The sequence below is a fragment of the Anser brachyrhynchus genome (genome assembly GCF_964034855.1).
Source record: "Anser brachyrhynchus genome assembly, chromosome: 11".
NCBI classification, from domain to species: domain Eukaryota; kingdom Metazoa; phylum Chordata; class Aves; order Anseriformes; family Anatidae; genus Anser; species Anser brachyrhynchus.
This window is the reverse complement of record NC_137706.1, coordinates 22,472,834-22,493,314: the sequence shown is the minus strand read 5'-3', so window position 1 is coordinate 22,493,314 and position 20,481 is coordinate 22,472,834. Positions and strand designations below refer to the sequence as shown.

At 41.5% G+C, this 20,481-nt stretch overlaps 1 protein-coding gene across 4 annotated transcripts in view; it reads right to left on the bottom strand.

Moving 5' to 3' along the window:
- The window catches only part of TP53BP1 (tumor protein p53 binding protein 1), a 49,114-nt gene that overhangs the window by 13,636 nt on the left and 14,997 nt on the right, over positions 1-20,481 (bottom strand). For 2 of the 4 annotated variants that reach the window (XM_080551645.1, XM_080551643.1), the window contains 8 exons: positions 19,098-19,189; positions 17,836-18,083; positions 15,615-16,866; positions 4,407-4,526; positions 3,570-3,806; positions 3,042-3,087; positions 1,678-1,770; positions 202-703 (listed from right to left, as the gene is read on the bottom strand). In XM_080551645.1, coding sequence (XP_080407771.1) covers positions 202-703; positions 1,678-1,770; positions 3,042-3,087; positions 3,570-3,806; positions 4,407-4,526; positions 15,615-16,866; positions 17,836-18,083; positions 19,098-19,189 — 2,590 coding nt within the window. The remainder of the gene's footprint in view (positions 1-201; positions 704-1,677; positions 1,771-3,041; positions 3,088-3,569; positions 3,807-4,406; positions 4,527-15,614; positions 16,867-17,835; positions 18,084-19,097; positions 19,190-20,481) is intronic. The other 2 variants (XM_080551646.1, XM_080551644.1) reach the window with 1 other exon arrangement.

The window sequence follows — 20,481 nt, the reverse complement described above, 5'->3', positions numbered from 1 at the left end:
CCAAACTTACTCTGTCCACTGAGTACTGCAGTACCTTAGCAGCTGTCTACAGTTGATAAAGGAAAGCTTATGACATTTACATTTTGAAGAGGTCTCTTGGCTTTTTTTGACAGAGAAATTACTGTTAGTGAATTTATTGGCTGAAGGGATACTTCACTGTTCTAAAGCAGTAAAATTAAATACACGCAGCCTTCATCCCACCTGACTGTGCAGAGAGTCTGTGTCTTCTCCAGATGCATTCACAAGCTTTTCCCCACTCTCCTCAGTTTGGATGTTTGCATCTTGTCGACCAGGTCTTTGCCCAGACATACTGGTTCCCACATCCACTCGCCTACAGATTGCTTCTGCTGTTTGTGTTGCTACTGTAGCAGTTGTTGGGGTAAAATGACAGTCTGATGTAGTTTGAATCCCTTTATTATTAGTATTTGCCTGCTTCTCTTGGCTTTCATTAATTGCAACAGCTTTACTTGGTTTCTTCTGTATTCTTGTCCCTTGTTCCATCTGAGTGCTTACAGTACCATTCTCCACAGACTCCCTCTCCTCTGCACAAGAAGGTTGTTGATGGCAGCCCTGCTGCATCCTCTGAGGAATCAGGAGCTGTCTACCACTGTCATCTGCTCTGTGTTGCCGGCACTGCTGACCACTGGGATTTTTACATAATTCATCATCTTCTTCTGTGCCAGGAAAACTGAATAGATTCCCCCTGCAAACCAGTTATATATAGGTCAAAATTATTGATTAAAAAAGCAGGAAGGCCAATATTCTGCTACTCAGGTGAAAGCACTATTCAAAAAATAGCAATGCAGTTATTCAATTGCTTCTTAAGGTTGCAAAGAACTCGGTGTGTTTTCAAATTGTAAAACATTTCTCAACATCTCTCAAGTGATCCATGTGGTGGCAGGAAGAATTGCTGACACCTATAGAAAACTAGGAGCTTTTGCAAACACTAATAAAGCAATGTATGCTCCAAACAACAAGCACCACCTATGCAAAATGCTTCTCAAAGTCATGCCGTCTTGAAGTTCCTACAGTCTGCTTCAGCACTCCATTGACCTGAAAGAGGTAATCACACCTAGCAAGAGGAGGCAGGAGCGTAAACACAAATGCTGTCTAACACTTTCACTAAGATTTCTCTTCCCTGTCAATAACCTTATCAGGTATTATATGGGACTGTATACTGAATCTTACTAGAAGTACACATTTATCCTCCCTCATACCTGAGAGACTTTGAGGAGTCACTGTCTTCCATTCTGTCTGTATACTGCTCAGCACTGGAAGCTCCTGGTCATCACAGTCTATAGTATAACCATTCAATACTCTTGCAATATAAATTACTTTTTCTTCATAGGTCAAAACTTCACTGCCCCCATCAAAAGACAGAATTTCAAAACCCGCCTGGATGTCATCCTGTGCAACGTGCTCTAGGTGTCCCTGCTTGGTATGGGGTTGGACACCTTGTACTCTCCAGGGTTCCCTTCCAACCTCAACCATTCTGTGATTACCATGTGAGATACAGACATACAGTACTTAATATATTAATTTCATTGTGTCCAACCTTTTAAGTCACCCAAAGACAATGACTCAGTGTAGTTTCTTTAATTCTTAATGTTAAAAATGCACACGTGTGTAAATCCAAAATCTAACCAGGACTGGCACTCAAAGACTGTAAGTAGTTACCTAAATGGAGAAGCTGAAAGGTCATGGCCTCTGGCCTCATCCTCTCGCCGAACTTCACAGACACGACTGAACACAGATGATGCTTTCTGGGAGCTAGCAATGCAGATTTAAAAAAAAAAAAAGCATTAGGGATTGCGAAAATACAGCATAATGAGAGAGTTTTCTACCCCCCTGGGAAAACAACTACTGGCATTAAAATCGAGTTTGCTGACCTATGCAACCAGAGAACGAGTGAGATGGTCAGACACTCGAAGATCAAAAAACGACCTGCAATTATATAAGCACTTCTATTATTTCTGCAGACGCTCTCACAGCCAAGAGCAATTTAGCAATTCCAGAAAACTTAGGGTAAAAAACTGCAGCACCATCAGGAGTTTCACCATCGCTACTTCTTGCAGCCACTGGGGAACACCATTAGATCATTTATGGCTCATTTAAAATCTTCATGACAGAGCAAAATTATTGGGAAAGACTTGTAAAGGAGACTCTGAGAGATCAAGTTCAATCTGCACCTACAAAGGCAACCCAACCTCAGTCAGTGAGGACTGACTGCCATTCATCCTCAGCACTGAGGCATATTTACCATCCAGCATCTAATTCTGCGACAAGAGGTACTGAGTTTATTTCGAAGTTTTCTCACTGCTTCAAACCATTATACTTCACTCAGACCACTATAGATAGTGTCTTCTGACTCAGATCCTTATTAGTACTTACAAATCGTACAGTCTAAAAGATACAATCAAGCAACACTAGGCGCTGTGGAAATACAGTACATGATAACAAGCCTGTTTCCAAAACTTTTTTTTCTTACATATGTGATAAGATAGGTACATACAGATGAAAAGATCAAGGAAGTAACTTGCATTTTGGTCAACGCATTAAACTGTGATCTCAATCCAACAGCAACTTTGTTATGTTTCTATCAGCCTCATATCAAACAGAATTTTCTTTCAGAACTCCTCAGAGCTGAGATTATTTGCAGAAAATTGCACAATAACAAAGAAAACCACATTTGAAATTTCAGAGGTTGATAGGGCAGACCTGCATTCTGGACAGCACAAGACATGAATTTCTGCTCTGACTATAATCAGGAAGAGGTAAAACGCTGATGTTAGTAGGAAAGCACAAAGCCTACAGCAGAACAGCAGGTGGGAAACCTGCTGTTTTGGACCCACCTTGCATCCATGTCTACTCACTTAAAACCTGATGCAAGAACTAAAGAGTTAATGTTGTTGCTGCCTTTAAAAGAGTTCCCTGCTTCTATGTCTCATTTTAACTTTTATTCCCCCTTCCACTGGTAATGAGCAGAAAAAGGATCCAACCAGACCTCTGTGTTGACTCTGCACAGCAACAAGCCCAGTTACCTGGCAGCAGCAGAAGATCCATTTTTCCTGTCACTGGCTGTAGGCTCTGAAACAAGAGGGGAGGGAAGGACGATTTCAGTGTCACAGTCTCTCCTATCCTTCCTAGCACCCCACACCCAGCGAGCTGAGAGGTTGAGTAATGTCAGACAAAGGGTCCCCAGGCCTCCCCACCCAACTTATCACCACAGGCCTGAGCCTGTATACATATGCAAGTTTTAGGCTATTAGACTGAACGTCACTGTTCTGATTAAAATGCTATCAAACTTGCTCATTCAGATCATACTTTCAGTATCTTTTCCTTCCTTAACATAAGGAAACTCTTTTTCTGTCCAGGGACATTGCAAATGTACATCACAATTTTCAGTCTGCTGGAAGTATCTTTCCCCTACAACAGAGGCCTCTCTTCTCACTGCCCAAGAAGAAAAACTACAAGATTTCAGAGACCGTCTCAGGGAATGCCACGGAGAGGTTCTAAGTCAGGGTTGAGGTCTAGTACAACCTGTACATTCCGAGGTTTCAGTCTCTTACTTTCCAAGCAGAACCGCAGGGATTCCTCACTCCCATCATTCACAGGGGTAACAAGGTTCATTTGCAGAGAGAGTTTTGCATCAGCTTCAGGAACTACACGAGAATCACCTTTCTCACACACTTCTGACACATCTGCTGATACCACTGCACTTTCCATGGTGACATTGTTGGTACCCATTGTACCCTCAGCTGTAACATCACTAGTTGCTATAGTGCTGTCTGGACAACTATCAGCCACTGAAAATAAGAAAACAAAGAAGTAAAAATGGAAGTAGCCATTGTGGTTCCCACTGCTGTGGTTCAGGGCCTGGTTTGGTTTTGAAAACGCGTCACTGCATGCATTATTAGTGATAGTGCAGTAGTGGAAATTCCTATCTGGTCATCCTGGAGTTCTGAAAGCATCAAAGTTTTTTAGCACAAGCATCATCCGTAGCTTACGATGAGAGCAGAATGATTTACTATTTACCAGAAATATACGCTTCCTTTTCTCCAACACATCCAAGCTGTTACTTTGTGAACCCAGCAGAGAAAGTCTTGCAAAAAGATGAATATTGGGAACAACCTTCTTTTAGTTTAAGTGCTTTCACTACTCAAAGGGGTCTTTTGCATTCTTTAATGGAGTTATATATGGGAATACAATGAAGGAAGATGTGTTCCGTACAACCCCATACTCAGGTAGCAAACATCTTCATTAGAGACCAAGGAAAGAACAACGAGGGATGAGCCCTCCTCATACAGCAGCAATGTTTTTTGCCAAGACAGGTTTGAGTTATCCTATGACCCTGCATCTAGAATAAAAAGTTCCAAACTGAAGAGAACCATTCAGGTCAAACTCACCAATTGGTGTGCTGTGTCTTCTAGGTCCCATTTTAAGCTGGCCAGTAAGAGGTGGTGTTATGCTGGTCAAGGGCTGAATGATATCACCCTCCTTTGGCAAAGTAAAATGAAACGGAGTTCCTAAAAGACAGGGAGAGCCAGGATTAGTAATTTCAGGAGCGTACTCCAGTCCAAGTACAAAAAGCAAAAGATCACTGTGGTGTGGAAACGAGGAAAAGCATAACCCTGGTGCTATCCTGTACAAAAACTTCCTGAACAGTTAGTGGACTCAGGACTGCTGCTCTAACTGATCTTCCTCACTTTTCATGTGGAAAGTCTCTCTCGGTCAAAGTCTGGACTGTGGTCTACTTTGACACAATTGTCTCCAGAAGCTAGATGAAAGTGAGACTAAACATCCTCATGTGAAAAGGACTTCTGCAGAATGCAGGTTTTCTTGAGAAGTGCTCAGGATTTTGCACAGAGAACAGAAACAAGGCCAGAAACAAAAATGAAAGTTAGGACACAACTGTACTGGCAGAGCTATGGGTTGCCTGAATTAATAACCTAACCTTGCACAGAACGGTGTATTATCATCATGGGTAACGGAAGAGCAACTGATGTCATCTACCTGGACTTGTGCAAAGCATTTGATACCGTCCTGCATGACGTTCTTGTCTCTAAATTGGAAAGACGTTGATGTGATGGATGGACCACTTGGTGGGTAAGAAATTGGCTGGGTGGTTGCACTCAAATAATTGCATTCAATGACTTGATGTCCAAGCGGAGACCAGTGATGAGCAGTGTTCCTCAGGGGTCGGTACCGGGACAGGTGCTGTTTAACATCTTTGTCAGCAACATGGACAGTGAGATCAAGTGCACCCTCAGCAAGTTTGCAGATGACACCAAGCTGAGTGGTGCAGTCGACACACTGGAGGGAAGGGATGCCTTCCAGAGGGGCCTGGACAGGCTGGAGAAGTGGGCTCATGTGAAGCTGATGCAATTCAACAAGGCCAAGTGCAAGGTCCTACACCTGAGTCGGGGCAACCCCAAGCACAAATATAGGCTGGGTGGAAAACAGATTGAGAGCAGCCCTGAGGAGAAGGACTTGGGGCATTGGTTGATGAGAAACTAAACACAAGCTGGCAGTGCGCACTTGCAGCCCAGAAAGCCAACCGTATCCTGGGCTGCATCAAAAGAAGTGTAGCTAGCAGGTTGAGGAAAGTGATTTTCACCCTCTGCTCTGCTCTTGTGAGACCTCGTGTTTAGCTATGGGGTCCCCAGCCTAAGGAAGACATAGACCTTTTAGAATAGGTCCAGAGGAGGGCCACGAGGATGATCAGAGGGGCTGGAACACCTCCCCTGTGAAGACAGCTGAGAGAGTTGGGGTTGTTTAGTCTACAGAAGAGAAAGCTCCAGGGAGACCTTATACCAGCCTTCCAGTACTTAAAGGCGGCCTGCAGGAAAGATGGGGAGGGACTTTTTATCAGGGCGTGTAGCGATAGGACAAGGGACGACAGTTTTAAACTAAGAGAACGTAGATTTAGATTAGACGACAGTTTTAAACTAAGAGAACATAGATTTAGATTAGACATCAGGAAGAAATTCTTCACTATGAGTGTGGTGAGGCACTGGAATAGATTGCCCAGAGACGCTGTGGATACCCCACCCCTGAAAGTGCTGAAGGCCACGCTGGATGAGGCTCTGAGCAACCTGATCTACTGGAAGGTGTCCCTGCCCATGGCAGGGGTTTAGAATTACATGAGCTTTAACGTCCTTTCCAACCCAAACCACCATATGATTAGCCTTGGGTAAATGGTCAGCAGATATACCCCACTTGGACATAGTCCTGTGCAACCTGCTCAAGGTGATCTCACTTGAGCAGTGGGTTGGACCAGACGACCTGCAGAAGTCAACCACAGCCGTTCTGTGAGTCAGATATCTGCCTATGAGCTTGAATATATAGCAGCAGTCAATGAACAGTTAGACCATAACATCGGAAACTTGCCAGAGTAAACTTTTAAGGGAAATAACAGAGATTGCAGTTTTATAACCAGCTGACAGCTGCCACCAGAAGGACGTTAATACGCAAGCCTCAGTCTTTACAAATTACATGGAATTTTTAAATAAGATTAAAAGAATAACAATTTCCCCCCCACATTATGGTGATAATTGGTTTTCATCATCTTTATTCCTAGCCTTCGTTTTCCCAAAACATTGCTCAAACAATGCAAGTCACATTGTAACTTCTAATTTTAATAGGCATGTATTAAAAAATAACAAAACTAAACAGTATTGGAAATTTTCTAGTAAAGGTTTCAAGAGCTAGCACCAGATACTCACACACAACTTTTAGTTATAGCCAGACGTAGTGCATCATTCTGCAGTTACACAAGATGCTAACATATAATATACACAACCACTTTGGGGGAAATGATGCCATAAATACATGACGAAGACATAATCCACTCACAGGGGAGAGAGAAAAAAAAAGGAAAAAAGCCAGTAAAAAGTTATTTACTGTCTTTTTGGAAACTCATCTTCACCATCAGCTGCTATACCGTCACAGGTTTTGAAGATATGGTTCAGCAACTGCAATATCCTTAAGATCATCCTAGGGACTCCAGCATGTTTTTGCAGTGGGCAGGTATTTCGCAGCACAATGATACTCATACTTTGTGGTACACTGCATATCAAAAGGCCAGTTACCATTCCTCTCAAATAGCTTATGAATGCCTGACCGAAAAAAATGCGTAATATGCCTGAAAGCTTGATTACTTTCACCTAACTGTACCAACCATTCAAACAATGAAAGGTTACATTTCTCTAAAATCTTCTCCTATATCCTTAAGACCATCATCCAATAACATTTGCTTTTATCTTTCAACATCAAAAGATCTGGTCTTTCTTTGGCTCACTTTGCTTCTCTCAAGTTTGCTAATGCTAAGGTATAAAAAATTTCTTAGATAACTTTCACAGGGAGAGTTGGATGTTTTACAGCACAGTGCAAATAGCAACTACCAGCATAGCACAAAACTACACCCTTAGAAGGAGACAATCGATTCTTCCAACTGTGCATCAAGCTACGCGAAGCAGATTTATCTTCTTGTCTTGTAGATGAAAATGTAAGTCTCGCTCCCTTTTCTACATACGCTGATGCTTCTTGCACACTACTACTGCATAGATAGCCAGCCTGAAGCTCTCCAGCAGCACATGCACAGCCCCCTTTACTCTACTTCTTCTCCCTACCCATCACTTCTACAAGGGATGTGGTGCATACCATGGCTCTCAGCCACATGAAGATTTACACATAACACTATCAGTGGATGGCCATTTTGTCTTCTGTGCACACATCTCCCCAAGGGCTCTTGCAGATCATGCTATAGGATATTTTCAAAAGAAGAAAGCAGAGAGGAAAGACCACTATGTGGAAGACCTAGGAACATTTTACTATCTAAGCAGCTACTAAAACTAGAGCAATGAGTTACATTCAAACTGGTATAGTGTGGGGGAGGCAGGGCCAAAAGAAACCCACAACCAACAGAAACCATGACTTACATTTAAGAACTTCAGCTTTCTCTTTCAAAAAGCCATCTCTTACCTCTGCTCTTAACTCACTAGTGCTGCTAGACAGGACAAAAACTTGACAACAGTGTTCTCTGTTGGTATTTTATACCTACCTGTGATACATCAAAAAGGACTCCATTAGCAAATAAGAAAGAAGTGTATGTACTTCTAGAGGCCTTCCAGGTCATCCCTTTTCTCCCTGTACTCTATCATATTCCATCCTATAAGTGTTTTTTTTTTTTGTAGAATAACTGAACAGTTCACTTAAGCTCATTCAAGGCAACTTCATAAACAGGAGGACGTGCCCCTACCCACCTCACCATTGGTTTCTAGTCCTGCTTCTTGGACTCTTCAAGATCCTTCTAGTCCTCACCCAAAGTTTGTGCATACTGATGTATGCTTCATTATCTGCTGATTAGCCTCCTGTTGGAAATAACTGTTGTGAGAACAAACCTGCTTTAAGAGAAGTCGGATGATGCTTTAAAGCTCTTCATACCTTAGTCCCTGAGTGATGGCAAGAAAAAAATATTACGATGCATACTTTTCCATTGTACTTCAGGAGTCTGAAGGCAGCAGGCAGAACATCTCAAAAGCCTGAACTCTCTCCTAACATAGAGCAATCCTATGTGATCTCAAGGGACATGGACCTGGCTAAGAGTGAAGTCAGGACCCTGAACTTTAGAAGAGCGAACTTCCACCTGTTCAAAGAATTAGTAGATGAGATCCCATGGGACACGGACGGCCCTTAGGGACGGAGGATCTGATCAGAGCTGGCAACTCTTTAAGGATATTTTCCGTAGGGTGCAAGAGCTCTCTATTCCCATACACAATAAATCAAGCGTGGAAGGTAGGAAACCAGCATGGTTGAACAAGGACCTTCTGGCCAAACCTAGGCAAAAGAAGGAAATGCAGAGAGGGTGGAAACAGGGCCATGTGTCCTGGGAAGAGTACAGAAATGCTGTCTGGATGTGCAGGGATGGGATCAGGAAAGCCAATGCACTGACAGAAGTAAACTTGGCGAGGGATGCAAAGAATAGCAAAAAGGGGTTCTACAGCTACATTGGAGCAAAAAAAAAAAAAAAAAAGACTAAGGAAAGAGTGTTGCCTCTGACAAATGAAGACAGCAAACCGGTAACAACAGACGTGGAGAATGCTGAGGTATTGAACAACTTCTTTGCCTCGGTCTTCACTAGTGGTCAAGCTTCCCACGTCTCTTGCGTCTCCGAACCTCTACATGGGGGTTGAGGGAGCAGAGTCGCTCCAACTGTAAGTAAAGAGCAAATTCAGGACCTCCTGATGCAACTTAACTGCAAGTCTATTGGGCCTGATAACATGGATAGCAGGGTCCTGAGGGAACTGGCTGATGGAGTCACCTAGTCACTCTCCATCATATTTGAAAAATCATGGTAGTCAGGAAAAAGGGAAACATCACCCCCATTTTTAAAAAGGGTAAAAAGAAAGACCCAGGGAACTACAAACCACTGAGCCTCACCTCTGTGCCTGACAAGATCATGGAACATTGCCTCCTGGAGGCAATGTTAAGGCACATGCAAGAGAAGGAGGAACTTTCAAGGCCCCTTCCAATCCCAAATAATCTGCGATTCTGTACTGGAGCTGATATCATGGATAGTACAAGTCTTGTATTGTCAGGGCAAATAGTAAACAGTGTGTGTCAGATATCAAGTAATCATATGTAATTAACTGCTGCAAGCCAAGATCACGGAACGGATCTTCCTGGAGGCAGCATTAAGGCGCATGCAAGACAAGGAGGTGATCTGAGACAGCCAGCACAGTGTCACCAAGGGCAAATCATGCCTGACCAATCTGGTGGCCCTCTACGATGGAGTGACTGCATCAGTTGACAAGGGAAGACCGACCAATGTCATCTACCTGGACTTCTGTAAGGCTTTTGACACAGTCCCACGTGACATCCTAATCTGTAAATTGGAAAGATATGGTTTTGAAGGGTGGACCATCCGGCGGATAAGGAATTGGCTTGATGGTCATACCCAGGGAGTAGTGGTCAATGGTTCTACGGCCAGGTGGAGGCTGGTGATGAGCAGTACCCCTCAGGGGTCTGTCTTGGGACCGGTGCTTTTCAAGGTCTTCATCAAGGACATGACGATGGGATCAAGCGCACCCTCAACAAGTTTGCAGGTGACACCAAGCTGAGTGGTGCAGTTGGTACGACAGAAAGAAGAGATGCCATCCAAAGGGATCTGGACAGGCTGGAGAAGTGGGCCCACCACGTGAACCGGGTGAGGTTCAACAAGTCAAGCACAAGGTGCTGCACCTAGGTCGGGGCAATCCCCGAGAGAGACTCGGAGAAACTCGGAGAACTCATTGAGAGCAGCTCTGAGGGGTTGACTTGGGGGTTCTGGAGGACGGAAGGCTTGACATGAGCCAGCAGCGTGTGCTTGCAGCCCAGAAGGCCAACTGTGTCCTGGGCTGCATCAAGAAAGGTGTGACCAGCAGGTCGAGGAGGTGGCTGTCCTCTGCTCTGCCCTCGTGAGGCCCCACCTGGAATACTGCACCCAGGTTTGGGGACCCCAGCACAAGAAAGATGGGGACCTGTTAGAGCGAGTCCAGAGGAGGGCCACAAAGATGATCAGAGAGCTGGAGCACCTCTCCTATGAAGAAGGGCTGAGAGAGCTGGGGCTGTTCAGCCTGCAGAAGAGAAGGCTCAGGCGAGACTTCCCTGTGGCCTTTCAGTGCTTAAAGGGGTCTTACAAAAAAGATAGAGGAGGACTCTTTACTCAAGTACCTAACAATAGGATAAGGGGGAATGGTCTTAAACTAAAAGAGGATAGATTTAGATTAGACATTAGGAGGAAATTCTTCACTGTAAAGGTAGCGAGGGCACTGGAACAAGTTGCCCAGAGAGGTTGTGGATGCCCCATCCCTGAAAGTGTTCAAGGCCAGGCAGGATGAGGCCTTGGCCAACCCGATCTAGTGGGTGGCATCCTTGCCTATGGCAGGGAGGTTGAAACTAGATGATCTTTAATGTTCCTTCCAACCCAAGCCGTTCTAATATTCTATGATTATTATTTAGTGTAAAATAAATACGCAAAATACAACCACAAGCATTAATTTTCAAGTTCATTTTCTCCAAACATGGCACATTTTACAGCTCTCTTTGGAATGTAAATCAAGCTAAGTGTGATGTCTTTAAGTTGTATTTAGATTTATCTAAGAAAAAATGTTTTAAGTATGATATACAAGAGAAATATTACCTCAAGCTAAAAGAAGTTTTATTCATGCTCTCTTGAAAAAGAAGCAGGGGATTGCGAACTCAATGAAACGCCATACGGAAGTGGAACATAAGTTCAGCTTCATTATATAATAGCTACTCATCTTTATCATCAGTTCAGCAGTGTCCTGCCAAACAGGTTATTTAATAGAACCAATACTCTTGTCAAATTCAAAGACCTATACTGTTCTCTTGAGCATGCCACATTGTTTTCAGACATCCAGTCCCAGCATACCAAATGCCCCACACTTGTTAACAGAAAAGTCAATTTTATTTATTTATTTTTAAATTCTATTTTAAAAAAAGTACTATTTTTCTACACAAAAAGTTATTTTTCTTCTTTTAGTTAGAGGAAATTAAGAACACAGTATCTAAAACATCATCACTCACCTTCATGTGAAATAATATTTGAGGTCCTCTGTATCTTTACACTTCCCTAATATCTAAAATGGCTTAATAGAAAGGAAATAGATTTTACAACACTGATATCAAGTACCTTCATTCTTGCCATTTACAGGATTCCACACAAATTGAAGTTATCAGATTTTTAAAATTTCAGAATTAGGGGTCATCAAATGAAACTAATACCTGGTGAAACAAAGACAGTTGTGGTATTATTTTTTTAAAACTCAGAATATAATTTAAGCTGTCAATCTTCCTACTGCAAGAACCTTTGATGCCTAGAACTTTACAGAGGTTGAAAACACAGTGAGAATTTTCATGGAGGGAAAGAAGAACACACCCATTCAAGAAAAAAAAAGTTCCTAAATCATACATTTTTGGATGATGAAACAGAGACTTCTCCAGAAGTATCTCCCCACTACATTTTTGCCCTTATATTCATCCATATGCATCCGACATTCAATAACAGGGAAAATACAGGGGGAAATTGTATACCAAAATAGACCGATTCTATTCTGACTGTTTAATATCTCGATTCACAGAGAACATGATTTTCAGTCTTCAGTTTAGTGCTATTACATGGGCACAATGACCCTACTGCAAGCCCCTGAATGGGAAGGACCAAAGAAGGGGAAAAACAAACAAACAAAAAAAAACAATAGAACATCCATACCATTAAATAGCAACAAAATAATCTAACAAAGAGGCTGGTATTATTGGTCCACAGAGTATCTAAAACCCCGGCAATGCAGATTTTGTGCACAGCCTCTAAAGTCTGATACTGAATTTTTTTCCCCTAATTTGAAAAATGAATCATGATTCAATCAGACCACTTTTAAACAATAGTGAAAGCTTTCCCTAAATCTCATTGAAGTGACAGCCCCCAAACTTTGTACAAGAATTTGTGGAATTCAGATGTATCCCAGCAACATACCCTAAGTCTGAAACTGATGACACTACTGTCTCAGTTGACAAAACAAACACTACACCAAATTGCCTCCAGCATGCCATTTGCTTAGCGCTTGGTTCCCCACGCAAACAAAGACCTTAAGTCAGAAAATGCATGAAATCATTGCATTTCTGGTCAACTGAAACACTCTTCTTTCTTGCTCAGCAACAACCAGAATTTTGTTATAACATTCTGAAAGAAACTGTTTGTCGCTAATTCTGGGATGTTAAAGAAAGCAAAACCAAAAAACACTCAAATGTTTCATTGGTGAAACCGCATTCACAAGAATGGGTGCAAAAGTTACATCAATTAAATTGGTATGATAGCTGGTATATTAAACAGTGCTCAAAAATACGGACTGACTCATATGAGTTCATTATTGAGAAAGTGGAGTTCTTAAATCTAAGCAAAGAGATCAGAACCCCTAAAGCAAGGGAATTTTTATATGACTAAACATATACTTAGCTCATAATAAAGCAATCACTGTAGAAGTGTTTCTCACATGTCAGTGATATTAAAAAGCTATGGCCACAAGGCTCCATGCTGCTTGAAAGTAATTTGAGCTTCATTTTGCTTTAAAATAGGTCAACAGATATTAATAGTAAAGTCCAGCTTGAAAAATGCAATCCTTTGCTGGAAATCTCTCCAAAACCGGTGACATACATAAGCATTCAAATCTCTCTTCTCTACCCCACTGTAATCTAACTTTTACAGATACGAATATTTACCTGTCATTTGTAACTTACAACGCAAGATACCTTCATCCTATTTGTGAGTATCTCAAGTTTTTGTTGTCAGATAGTTCCATACTATTAAACAGTTTTTGGGGGGGTATTTCCTAAACTTGTCAGAAAAATTGGTATTAAAAACACACAAGTATTACACTCAAACCCTTTTCATCCAAATCTCCATCTAGCACTCCAAAGTCATCTCACCTACGTCTGCTCAGACATAAAGAAGAAAGCTCTTCATCTTGTTCCTTTCTGAAATCTGCCATTTTGACCTTTCCAAACAGGATCACATGTTCCAGAAGTCAGCACGGTTCAAGGTCACAAGAACTGAAGAAAAGGGGAGGGAAGCATATAAGAATGCACTCAAAAAGCTATCAGGAAGAAACAGCCAAAGCTGTCATAAATGGCAGGATCAGTTCGTAAGTAGAAAAAGTAAACAAGTAGTTCAGAAAATAGCAAAAAATATTGGACTAGTGAGACTGATCAGAAGTTTTGAAGAAATATACGGGTCTTGATAAAAAACAAACAAACAAACAAACCGTAAGTTGGCAGAGGACGTGAGATATCCCTCACTGACAAAGCACAGATCTCTCAGTGACAAAGAATAGAAAATTGCTCAGACCAGTTATCAACTCTGAGTCCCTAAAGGGAAAAGTAAGACTGAACATTAGGAAATATGTTTGAGCAGTATATCTTACACTAATTTCTCAAAATAAAAACAAGAAAACATTGAACAAAGCTCTGAAGAACAGACTATAGGACTATACTACAATACCACAACCTTCAAGCGCTAGGAGCGATTCAAATCTAGTCCACAGCTGTTTAGGTTCCATAAAACAAGATCACAGACTGGTCAATCTGAATCTACCAGGTGGTTCATAAATATCTTCCCTGCTGAACATCTCATTTAATTTAAACAGCACTCCGCAATTATATTAATCTACTGTACTATAATCGAATGACTTAGATAATTCAGAGCATAAACTACCTAAATCAGTGTAAAGACTTAAGTAAACATAAACTAACATACTGGTCTGCTCAGATGTAAAGACAACAATCGCCTATTGAGAACTAATGTTTCCAGACACTCAGCTTTCACAGTCACCAACTTCAGGAGACAGGAAGTTACCTACTGCCATCACAAGATGGGGAAAACTCTCTCTCCTTCTTCTCTGATCCTGCACTTTATAATGAAAAGTTACATCACAAAAACGCGTATGATTTAATACCAAATAAAACACTGTCTTCTATTATTTTCTCATTTGAGGAGTACAGAACTATTTTAAAACAGAGCCAACTAAGAGGCAAAATCTCCACAAAACTCAGGTACAGCGTTCCAGATTCCTTAACTACACAACAGCAAGTTAAAGTGGTTTCAACACTGAAATGAAACCACAGTAACATTATAAAGAGTTCATGTCTCTATTCAGACAAACACTTTAAGGCAGCATTGTTGGGGTTGCTCCCTTTCATTGTTTCCAGACACTTATTTCCCATCCTTGACCAGCAGTTATGCATAGCTGCATGGCAAAACAATTTAAAGGTTAAAAAAAAACCAAAACAAAACACTTTTCAATCTGTCGTTGGTTAAGCTTCAGACAGAACCATTCCTTATTCTAGCTCACTTCAAAAAATCTTGTCCCAGATTAAAAAGAAAGGGGAAGGGGGGGGAGAGGGGGATACAAAAGGATACATGAAAAATACGTTAGACTTCTCTCAATTTTGACTTTGCTTCATGACAATGCCCACTGAAGAGCACCTTATGTGAAAATAAAAAGCATTCAACTTAAAATTACTCAAGATAAATTTGCTATATTAATGTCTAGCTTAAAGCTGCTCTGTACACCTCCACAAAGAAAATCCTCCTCTGAGAATGAAAGGAGAAAATAAACGAATAAACAAACAAACAAAACAGTAAGGACACCTAAAAGGGAAGTATAGACTACCACAGACCCGTTTCCTTTCAAGGACACTACTATTGTTGCTTCAGAGAAAAAAAAAAAAAAAAAGGTGTTACAGAAATCCATAAGCATTGCCAAGGTCAGAACGCTCCAAGTTTTCAATGTTGCTCAGAGTTTCTACCATAAAACAGCAAGTGGGTGTTAGGAGCATGAATTACTTTTTATTCCTTTTGCCTGCAGCAGTGCTGCAACCGTGAAAAAGGAAATGGTACCTTACACACGTGACAATAACTTGCACTGCTGCTCTGAAGATAGGCTGTTCAACATCCATTCAGAATCAGCGCTTCCTGAGAACACTGAGGACTGTACACAGCCTCCTTGACATTATTCAAAGTATACACACCTACGAACTACTAACCTAAATTCACTTACCATTGGAAGGACTGGGAGACTTAGCAGCTACCCTCTCCTGTGGCTGCATCTTCTCGTCTTGCTCCAGATTCCTTGTCATAGCAGTATCCTCTGTACTCTTCGGTATACAATTCTCCTGCTGAGCCACAAGCATGTCAACCCCTTTCTCCTGCAGTGGTGTTTGATTCTCCATTTTCATTGCCTGGTCTAATTCTGAACCATCTGGGTGGCTTTTCACACACAATGCCACTTCTGATGAAACGTCAGTCTTTAATTTAGGGAACAAATTGTTGTGCTGTTCCATTAACTCCCCTACAGAAGGCTTAGATAAAACTTTACTGAGCTTTGGCATGTTTTCTGAAGCAGCTTTAGAGGACAGTTTATCCATGTTCTTTGCCTCTCCAATGCCAAAAGTACAACTTTGTAAAGTTTCTTTTACACAGCATTCTGGTCCAACCTTTCCTAATTCTTCAGCCTGATCAGACAATTTTTTGCTATTTTTACAAGAGCCACCAGCAAAATCCACTTCCATGTCTTCATGACTCTGTACTTCCCTTTCAAGAATAAACCCCTGAGAAAGGGTTATGTTAACAAGAGACTCATCTTCGTTTATTTGCTTCTCTTCTACTTGCAGCTCTTCTTGTTCTTCACATTGAGTCTCAGGAACTGCCTCAGGTTCAGAAGTCTCTTCCAATGGATAACCCTCAGACTGTGCTTCTCTGCCCTGAGTACAGGACAAAATCTCAGGCTGACCAGACTGATCTTCAGCAGCTTGACTTCCAGAAATACACCCATGATCCTGATGAGCTGTGGGGGCTAATGACTCATTTCCTGCTTCACCTGCACTAACTAACTGCATTACAGGCTTTCCTGCAGTCTTTATACCCTCTTTTTTTGCTTTTTCACAGTTCTCAGAGAGGACTTGATGGCCTGCATCCAGTCTCAGTTTTGTGTTGTCATTCTCCACAGAACAAAGGCTCAAGTCTGAGGCCTTGCATTCAGGAACCTTCTGTACCTGTGAGGTTTCACTATCTTGGCTAGTTTTCAGAGAGCCTGAACTGACTTCCGCTTTTGTAGACTGGCTACATTCACTTACAGAAAGGATCAGATTACAGGACTCAGAAGCCTGTGGCACAGAGTCCCCTGTAGGCACCTTTGACAAAACATCTGTGGTTCCAGAGAGGTCTCCTGGTAAGCACGAACAGGTTAAAGCAGCAGTTTTTTCTTCTCCTTCATGTCTCTTCTCTGGGCTCTGAGTTGGAACAAAAATATCCTAAAATAAAAAAAGTGGCATACTGAACATCAGGTTATCCCAAATTGGGCTGTTTATTATTTCTAGAAGATGATGCTAGATTACAGAGCAGAGCAAGCTCAGCACAAACCTATGGATTAAAACAAAGTTTTGTTGTTTTTTTTTTTTATCCATTTAAATGAGTGCTAACTGCCACACTTGCTACAAGAAATTATCATCATTCATTACTTTTCAGTACCTCTGCCAGTCAGACATGATCCTTGGCTCACCTTTCCTACTACCAAATCATGAAGTACAGGGCAAGTATGGCAAATCAGTAGCTATTCTCAAACAAACAAGGGTTCTGGAAAGATTCTCTATAATACTTATATTAGCATGAAGACCACTTTCAGCAAGGAAAAACTCTGCCTCAACTACTGAAGTCTCTAGTTCAACCTGTATTTTCTGCCTTAATTTAATTAAATTTGCTATATTGAGCTATAAAGCCACCAAGTGTCTGTTAAATCCCTTTGAACAATATTAACTTCCAGAATCAAAAAGCAAACAACAGATGGTAAAAATAAGCAACTTAAAAGAAATTTGCACTACGCGAGTTCAAGCCTTGTTCAAGCCTTCTCCATGACAAATAACGATAAGTCTATCTTTGTAGAAGTCTAGTTTCTGACACAGTTTGAGATGCAGAATGTCTGGTTCAGCATGAGAAAGAAGAAGAAAGAAAAAAAGCACAAGGAAAGTTTTTAGTGTAAAATAGAAGACAACAAATCTACATTCAGTAACTCACTATGCCCTCTTAAGCTGTTCTGTATTTTCTCTGCAGGATAAACTGCCACACATATAGAGAAATATCATCAACATATAACTGTGACTGGTAGGAACAGAGAAGCTCATGACAATCAGTTTAGTAGGGAAGGCCCACACAGAATCACAGAGGTTGGCTCAAAAATGCATTTTCTGCAATACCCCCACGGAAAAGTCAGAAAAGATATTTACATGAACCCTCACATGAGAGAACTCTGGTTGTGATGGTATAGGTAAAGATCCAGGAAAGAAGGCTGGGGCACTCTGGGACACTGGAGTTGAAGCCTGTGGAAGGACAGAAGGTCCTGGTGGGATACATGGGATAGCTATCTCCACTAGCGCCTCTTCCCTCTGCTGCTCCTGCATCAGCGCCTCTCCCCTCTGCTCCTCCTGTATCAGCTCTCTTGCTTGTGATGGGATAGAGATATCCATCTGTTCATCTGGATTGAAAGAGCAGAAAATAAATTACTAGCAGATCCCTATGTTGTACCTACTTTCCAACATTCCATAAGAGACTTTTATCTGCAGTGGTTTATGCAACTCTATCGTACTTTAACAGGTGAACCTGAAATCTCGGGGGGGGGGGGGGGGGGGGGGAGTGGGGCAGTTAAAAATAATAAATAAGTAAAAATAACAAAATTATCTGTATCTTTAAATGAACAGGGTGAAGGGTTGGGGAGAGTTCATGTAACTATTTTGCTACCAAAGGTCTAGAATTTCTACAATTAGAAAAAGGTATCTAAAATTTATACAAATTATTCTCTGAGGACAGGTTTTTGTTTTTTTCTTTTGCTATTTCTATTACAATGCAACCAAATTCATACCCCACTAACTAAACATCTACTCTAAAGGTACTTCAGATTTTGTGCAGCGAATGAGATGGCAATCTCGCAGAAAGGAATGGTGATTTATACTAGAAGTCTATGGATATGTTAACCCTGACAGCGAAGGGGTACTTAGATAAGATGTGCAAGAACCAAGGTATCATACAGAACAAGCTGTCTTTTGGTATGACCTTCCAGAATACACACATGTAACATATAAAAGCTTTTTAAAATATTGTATTAGCCATTTCATTTAAGGTAAGGTGACTTTTATGATCCAGTTCTCTTTCCTACTGCCCTAACAGCATATATTTAAGACATACCTACCTGTAGCAAAAGAATGGCTTGCCCCTAAGAAAGGAGGACAATGGCAAGAAGCACTCTTTTCCATATGAAGTTTTCCTCACCTTTCACGTGAAGGAAATTTTATCATGATAGCTATGCAGGAAATACCGACAGCATATTGGAATCTGAATCACAAATACAGATCTCCCTGCATGTACCTCTTTCAGCATTCTCAATCCCACTTTACACTTAAGTGTAATTTAAACAAGTTTTGAAAAGGCTAAAGGCTCAGACTAAACCACAGAGTACAGAAACAACCACAGGTGAGTATGCGGAAGACTTTACCTTTTGCTTGCTCCTGTTCAGTAGGACTGCTAGGGACGAGAGCATTGGATCCAAAGGCAACAGGAGATGGAACAACTAGGCCTGAAGAGCCACTGCAGAAAAATAAAAGGTAACATGGAAAAAGAACATATATCACTAGAAAATTGATTAACTTCTCCTCAATTGTAGATCCGGCTTGTCACATTAGGAGTCTTCTCACAAGAGCGTGTCAGGTGTTCTCTAGCAAAGTCTTGTGCCTTTTTTTTTTTTTAATTGTTTGAAAACAGAAGTGCTGAGGTATTAACAGGCCAACTCCTGTCCTTACCCTTGCCATCAGAGTGGATCCAAAGAGTGTTTATCAATATGGTGATAGGTGCTTTATATATGTAAATATATAAAGACCTGAGAAATGGTCGTTGACCACACAAGCATCGTTAGTTGATATCCCTGTTGACTGGAAGCTGGCAAATCCTGTCCCAGTTTTAAGAAGGGTGGTCCATTTAAGAAGGGCAAGAAAGAAGACCCTGGTAATCACAGGTCTGTTAGTCTCACTTCAGGGCCTGGTAAACATATGGAAAAAATATTCTGGGAGTTATTGAAAAACAACACGAAGGACAATGCAGCCACTGGTCACAGCCAACATGGATTCACAAGGGCAAAGTCCTGCTTAATTAATTTAATTTCCTTTTATGACAACATTACCCACCTCATTGGCCAAGGGAAGGCACTTGATGTAATCCTTTTGGATTTCAGCAAAGCTTACGATATTGTTTCTCACAGTATCCTTCTGGACAAAAAAGTCAAGCACACAGCTAGATAAATGCATAATACGATGGGTGAAAAAATCGGCTGACTGGTCAAGTTCAAATGGTTATAGTAAATGGAGTTAAATCAGGCTGGTAGCCAGTCACTAGTGGGATTCTCCAGGGCTTTATTTTGGGGCCAGTTTTCTTTAATATTTTTATAAATGATCTGGATGCAAGACTCAAAGGTATACTAAGTACATTTGCAGATGATATTAAATTGGGAGGAGCTATTGACTCCCTTGAGGGCAGAGAGGCCTTGCAGAGATCTTGACAAATTAGAGGCCTAGACAATCACTAACCACATGAAGTTCAACAAGAGCAAGTGCTGGATTCTGCACCTGGGACGGGCCAACCCTGTATATACATACTGACTGGAAGACAAGAGGCTGGAGAGCAGCCTCAGGGAAAGAGATCTGGGGGTTTTGGTTGATGGTAAGTTGAGTATGAGTCAATGGCGTGTCCTGGCAGCCAAAAAGGCCAACAAGCCCAGCATTGCTAGCTGGTCGAGGGAACTGACTGTCTCGCTCTGCTCTGGTGCAGCCTCAAGTACTGTGTGCAAGGTTGGGTGCCACAACATAAGGAGGTCATAAAACTATTAG